Below are 7,277 nucleotides of genomic sequence, written 5' to 3'. Positions count from 1 at the left end.
TTGGCTAGCAGGAATATAAAAAGGCCCGCAGGGTTTATGTTCTGTATGACAAAAGGCGCTCAATAGCTCAACCACTGTGCCTGTGACCTACACTAGGACAGGATGGTGGCTGATTGTATGCATATGCGTGGGCTTGGGTAAACACAGCAGATCTGGACAGCAGATCACTGACGTACAGTGGGCGTCTGTTGTTCAGAGGCAGTAATGGGACGGTCATTTCTGTATATTTTGAGTTGATGTGCGTTCCAGGAGTGTTTGTGGTCTGCTGTATTGGTCTGCCGTGCCGTGCTGGTTGTGCATGTCCTAATGGAGCCCTTCGGCTGTGTGTTCACAGCTCCCATTGCTGCAGGGACGGGACCCAACTTCTCCCTGGCCGACCTGGACAGCTCCTCCTATTACAGCATGAGCCCTGGAGCCATGAGGCGACCCCTACCCAGCACCTCATCCAGCAGGTACTCACACAGACACACAATCACATGAGATGACCCTTATGTCCAGCAGGTACTCACACAGACACACAATCACATGAGATGACCCTTATGTCCAGCAGGTACTCACACGGACACACAATCACATGAGATGACCCTTATGTCCAGCAGGTACTCACACAGACACACAATCACATGAGATGACCCTTATGTCCAGCAGGTACTCACGCAGACACACAATCACATGAGATGACCCTTATGTCCAGCAGGTACTCACGCAGACACACAATCACATGAGATGACCCTTATGTCCAGCAGGTACTCACGCAGACACACAATCACATGAGATGACCCTTATGTCCAGCAGGTACTCACACAGACACACAATCACATGAGATGACCCTTATGTCCAGCAGGTACTCACGCAGACACACAATCACATGAGATGACCCTTATGTCCAGCAGGTACTCACGCAGACACACAATCACATGAGATGACCCTTATGTCCAGCAGGTACTCACACAGACACACAATCACTTGAGATGACCCTTATGTCCAGCAGGTACTCACGCAGACACACAATCACATGAGATGACCCTTATGTCCAGCAGGTACTCACGCAGACACACAATCACATGAGATGACCCTTATGTCCAGCAGGTACTCACACAGACACACAATCACATGAGATGACCATTATGTCCAGCAGGAACTCACACGGACACACAATCACATGAGATGACCCTTATGTCCAGCAGGTACTCACACAGACACACAATCACATGAGATGACCCTTATGTCCAGCAGGTACTCACGCAGACACACAATCACATGAGATGACCCTTATGTCCAGCAGGTACTCACGCAGACACACAATCACATGAGATGACCCTTATGTCCAGCAGGTACTCACGCAGACACACAATCACATGAGATGACCCTTATGTCCAGCAGGTACTCACGCAGACACACAATCACATGAGATGACCCTTATGTCCAGCAGGTACTCACGCAGACACACAATCACATGAGATGACCCTTATGTCCAGCAGGTACTCACGCAGACACACAATCACATGAGATGACCCTTATGTCCAGCAGGTACTCACACAGACACACAATCACTTGAGATGACCCTTATGTCCAGCAGGTACTCACGCAGACACACAATCACATGAGATGACCCTTATGTCCAGCAGGTACTCACGCAGACACACAATCACATGAGATGACCCTTATGTTCAGCAGGTACTCACACAGACACACAATCACATGAGATGACCATTATGTCCAGCAGGAACTCACGCAGACACACAATCACATGAGATGACCCTTATGTCCAGCAGGTACTCACACAGACACACAATCACATGAGATGACCGTTATGTCCAGCAGGTACTCACGCAGACACACAATCACATGAGATGACCCTTATGTCCAGCAGGTACTCACGCAGACACAATCACATGAGATGACCCTTATATCCAGCAGGTACTCACACGGACACACACACTCACATGAGATGACCCTTATATCCAGCATGTACTCACACGGACACACACAATCACATGAGATGACCCTTATATCCAGCAGTTACTCACACAGACACACACAAGACTGTTGTACTTGTTAGACACACACTAATGTACACTATTTCATGCACACACACACGCACACGCACAAACGCACACACACACACACACACACACACACACACACACACACACACACACACACACACACACACACACACACACACACATGCACCACACACTCACACACACATAAACACACACACTTAACAGGCCTGTCTGTCTGGCCCTGCTCATTCACACATGTTGGTCTTAATTAATGTGGGCTGGCCCTTGGCTCAGTGCAATGAGAGATGGATGACTAAAGTCTGGAGCCAGCAGGAGGGAGTGAAAGAGAGAGTAGAAGAGAGGGAGGGAGAGAGAATGAGGGGGTGGGGGAATGTAGAGAGAAAGGTCAGGGAAGAGGGAAATAGATAGGGGTTGCTCATGGGAGAAGGAGAGGGCAAATTAAAGAGTTTGGGTAAGAGGTCCACAAAGAGAATTAGGAAAGGGTAGAGGGGGATAGAGAGCCGAAAGAGAGAAAGAGAGAGAACAAGAGAGAATGGAGAGGGAGACAGAGGAGAAATGTGAATCCGTTACACATCATATGCAGCTCCACCTGGAGAATCCTCACACATCCACACACCACAGAAGCAGGTCCACTTCCATAGATAATGCTCCAAAAGCACACATGGCAGGCCTATAGAACACAGGAGAGACTCAGACATGCAGGAACCACACACGATCTATGACCACAAACAAGGACTGTATGACTAGTGTACGTAGCTGGGGGAAACACACACACAAGGTACACCAATTAAACGTGTGTTTACTTGCATGTCTGTGTGTGTGTGTGTGTGTGTGTGTGTGTGTTTGTGTCCTCTTCACACAGAGAAGCTGGACTCACATCACACTAATAGTTCACCCAGCCCACATACACTGTGAAGTATTGTCTGGATGGATGTTTCTATTCCCAAAGCCAACACACACAACCTAGCAAAACAGATGCACACACCCCTCAACGAAAGCATCCCAGTTGTCACATTACACCACATGCAGTTGTGCACACCTTGAGTGGAATAACACACCAAACACAGATGCACACATTTACCAGGTGTACATGGGTGGTAGGTCTGATAAGCTTGTTTTTGTGTGTGTGTGTGTGCGTGCGTGTGTGTGTGCGTGTGTGTGTTTATGCGTGTGTAAGGGAGAGGGAGAGAGGGAGGGAGGGACTTGGAGGGGAAGGAGCGAGAGAGCTCAGCCCACATGCTTCGGTGGACTCTTCGGCCAGGGGTGCCAAGGAAAACATCTGGAACAAGGGCCCAGTGTGTGTGTGCCTGCATGCTCCAGTGTAATTATGTGATTATGAGTGAAAAACACCAGCGGACATTACATTAACAAATAAATGTCAGGCCTGGTGTTTGAACACATAACTCGCAGTTAGAGGCTTTCACCAAAGATGTGCACAAGAACTATTAACAAATCTAACAGTTACCAGGTGTGTGTGTGTGTGTGTGTGTGTGTGTGTGTGTGTGTGTGTGTGTGAGAGAGAGAGAAAGAGAGAGAGACAGAGAGAATTAGATGCTTGACCAGATTCTACCCCTCCAAGCAGAATATCTAATTTTTCCTATTGTAGGCAGTAAATGCTAGTTCAGGCCTCCCTGGTGCAAATGAACTATTGCACGGCTTATTCCCTCATTTTGTTAAAAAATTCAGTTCAGTCAGGAGTAGTCTACCAACCATAACAAAGTCGTGAAAAGAACCACTTTTACACCTTGGCATTATATGAAATACAGAAGTGGAATCTTGTTCTATATATGTTTTTCTTGTCTGGAGGCCTGATAGATCAATAAAACAGTATTATGATAGGAGAAAATGATTGGCAATCTGTGAATGAGCAGAATCTAGTGGTGGATGTGGGAATGTGCCATGAGACAGCAAAAACAGGAGAATCTTTAGGTGAGGTAAGAGCGAGGAAAAATATGTCTCTCCGGGGAAAATCAGGAAACTTGGCAAGTATTACCCAAAGATGAATATACACAGCCGCTTACTCGGCTTACTCGGTAATTACGTAGACAAACACAACGTGATGAACACACACACACACTTTCACGTAGTGACACGCCATTCACACAGTTAACAGCACTTTACTGTTTCTCACTGTCCTCATGAACTCAAGCAGCTCAATGCACACACACACGTGACAGGAGACTTGAGACATATTGGACTCTTCTGTGGTAAAACTTTTCAAGGAGCTGTTTCAGGCAGTACACATTTTTGTTCTCAGGCATAATTCCTTCAGCATATTCCTTCTTGACATTTAGCACCTACTGCTACTGCAGTAACGATTGTTCCACATACTTGTTGTAATATAAAATGTTTAATGGATGTTCTTCTGTTATTTTCAGTCTTTCCCTCATTTTCTCTTCCTTTTTCTTCTTTGTGTGTGTATGTGTGTGTATGTGTGTGTGTGTGTGTGTGTGTGTGTTTGTGTGTTTTTGTGTACAGCTCTGCGAAGCGTATTAAGTGCATTGAGGATGAAGTGGACAGTCCAGGCGAGGAGTCCTACTACCCTGGGCAGGGACGTTCACCGGGCAGCGGCAGCCAAGCCAGCAGCTGGCACGAGGTGGAGCCAGGTAGGCATCAGCCACCGCCACCTTAGCACAGCTCATTAGCTCAAGCCATCCTCCACGCCTGCCACCAACACACACCAACTGTACACACTCACTCTCACAAACATGCACACACACCAACTGTACACACTCACTCTCACAAGCATGCACACAGATACACACATTCTGACAAGGCTGAACACACACTGGCAAATGCTTTCAAGTGTCCAAAAACACATACAGTTCGTACATTCCCTTGTATACGGCTTGGTAAGGAGAGGACAAGGTCTGTGTGTGCTTTTGCCCCAGAGTCAACTGCATATGTTTATGTGTATGTGTGTCGTGTGGTGTGGTGTGGTGTGGTATGGTGTGGTCATTTTTCTGGTGTGTGCTACATAAATGTCAATGTGCTTCTCTGTGCAGTGCCAGTGTAGGTTTGGTTTAGATGCTCCCCCTCTGTATTCCTTGCATGTGTGTAAGGTGGTGAACATGACAGGTGTGGAAGTGTGTAGAAACGTCTAGTTTTCTCTATGGCCCCTCTTTATTCTGAGATTACCCACACACACACACACACACACACACACACACACACACACACACACACACACACACACACACACACACACACACACACACACAAACACACACACTCACACACACACATTCAGAGGCACACACTTTCAGAGCTTATATCAATCATCACAGCCTCACTCCTCTTTTAGCAAGATACACACACCATAGAAGCTGTATCAGAGCAGAATTGTCCTGTGTTGTGTGTGTATATGTGTGTGTGTGTGTACGTGTGTGTGTGTGTACGTGTGTGTGTGTGTGTGTGTGTGTGTGTGTGTGTGTGTGTGTGTGTGTCTGTGAGTGTGTATGTGTGTATTTGTAAAGGCTGGGAGGGGTGCCTTTGTGAAAACAGCCGCAGTGCCTCTGAGAGAGAGACTGTAAATCTGTCCCGGTCTGAAGTATATTCTGTCAGCCTCTTTCGCCTGCTCCATGCTCTCCTTCCTTCCCATTCTCCTCCTCTCTCCTTGTTCTTTACCTCCTCCCATTTCTTATTTTCTTCACACTTTTATCTCTCTATGTTTTCATCTTTACAGTTCTCTGTAGCTCTGTATAGCTCCGGTTACTCTCTCTCCCTCCCTCTCTCTCTCTCTCTCTCCACTTCTTCACTTCAAAGACCACTTGCAAAAAGACTGATTTAGCCAGTTTTGTCTTTAAATTGGAATTATTATCAACCACATGTTGATAATATGATCATAATAATTTAAGATGAAAAAACAGTTTGAATTATGGTCATAAATATTTAATCCACTCTCTTTAGATCACAACTGTGTGTGTGTGTGTGTGTGTGTGTGTGTGTGTGTGTCCATGAAACATCTGGACTGGTATGGCTCTGTGGCTCTGTCACCACGCAGCCTCAGTTGTATCTGTTCTCTGAGTCATAACTGGTGGACAGGTAACTGCCCTGAGCACTGTCACCTGATCTCCACACACACACACACACACACACACACAGACACACACACACACACACACACACACACAAACACAGACATTCACACAAGCAGCCCTTCCTGCTGTCTGCCCTGTGCATGGTGTCCCAGATATGACAAAGACGCTCATGTCCTTAGACAAGCAGATAGCCATCTCCATAACCTGCCCCCCATTCATCCAGCGCCGCATGAGCTCATGCTGCAGTTGGGAAAAGGGGATTCTGCTCAAGGAGGGCTTTCAGAGAGTATAGCTCCGGTTACGCTCGCTCTCCTCAATACCTGTTCAACAATGCCTCAATATTTCCTCAGAGCACAGAATCACAAGAGTAGCCTACCCTCAGGGAAGGGTGTGTGTGTGTGTGTATCAGTGTGTGTGTCTCATTGAGTGTACTTGTTGTGTGTAACTTTATGCATGTTGTAATATGGCAGAGGGTGACCTCCATGTTATGGGCCACATATGGCCCCTCTTCTCCTCATGAGAAAAAAATCTGTATGTATGCATGTTGATTATGCACAATGATTATGATTAGCTCTGAGTCTGTGGACTGCATGCCTGTGTGTGTGTGTCTGTGTGTGTCTGTGTGTGTGTGTGTGTGTGTGTGTGTGTGTGTGTGTGTGTGTGTGTGTGTGTGTGTGTGTGTGTGTATGTGTAACATCAGCAGGCCTTGCTCCTCAGAGCTGGTCAGTCTTGGGAACATGAAAGGTTAATTGATGAGGTAATGTGCATTTCTCTGCACTGTATTCACCCTTCCTCTTTTGTTCTTTCCTTCCTTCTCTTTCTTTCTTTCTTTGTTTCTTCCTTCCTTTTTTGTTCTCTTTTTCTTATCTCCCCCTCTTTTGTCTTTCAAAGCTGGATATAAACTGCGTGGCTCGCTAGCTAGTTCGTTCATCTCAAGACAAGGTAATAACACTTCCATGTCCCCCCACACACCCCTTCCCTCTCCCCCCACTCCCTGTTCCTAAACAGGGCTAGTGCGTTGTGCTGTCCAGTCTGTTGTTGACCTGTCCTGTTGTCCTGGTGGCCCCTCACCTTCCCTCAACCCTTACACTCCACCACACCACCATCCAGTGTGACTTTGAGTTCAAATGTGTCCACATGCAGAGGTCCATGAGCCCAATTGCATACTGCAGTCCCACCATGTTGTTTCTGCATGTTGACATCATGT

The 7,277-nt window shown here is 46.8% G+C and overlaps 1 protein-coding gene across 5 annotated transcripts in view; it reads left to right on the top strand.

The window, feature by feature from the left end:
- nfia (nuclear factor I/A) overlaps positions 1-7,277 on the top strand; it is a 116,665-nt gene that overhangs the window by 86,433 nt on the left and 22,955 nt on the right. For 3 of the 5 annotated variants that reach the window (XM_076277802.1, XM_076277804.1, XM_076277801.1), the window contains exons 5-7: positions 335-452; positions 4,509-4,636; positions 6,962-7,012. In XM_076277802.1, the coding sequence (XP_076133917.1) occupies positions 335-452; positions 4,509-4,636; positions 6,962-7,012 (297 nt within the window). The remainder of the gene's footprint in view (positions 1-334; positions 453-4,508; positions 4,637-6,961; positions 7,013-7,277) is intronic. The other 2 variants (XM_076277805.1, XM_076277803.1) reach the window with 1 other exon arrangement.

Source organism: Alosa pseudoharengus, unplaced genomic scaffold (assembly GCF_046254945.1).
Source record: "Alosa pseudoharengus isolate Yale_2024_CS ecotype anadromous, Long Island Sound unplaced genomic scaffold, YU_APseudo_1.1 YU_APseudo_1.1_scf_11, whole genome shotgun sequence".
Lineage (NCBI taxonomy): Eukaryota > Metazoa > Chordata > Actinopteri > Clupeiformes > Clupeidae > Alosa > Alosa pseudoharengus.
This window is presented reverse-complemented; position numbering and strand designations above follow the sequence as displayed.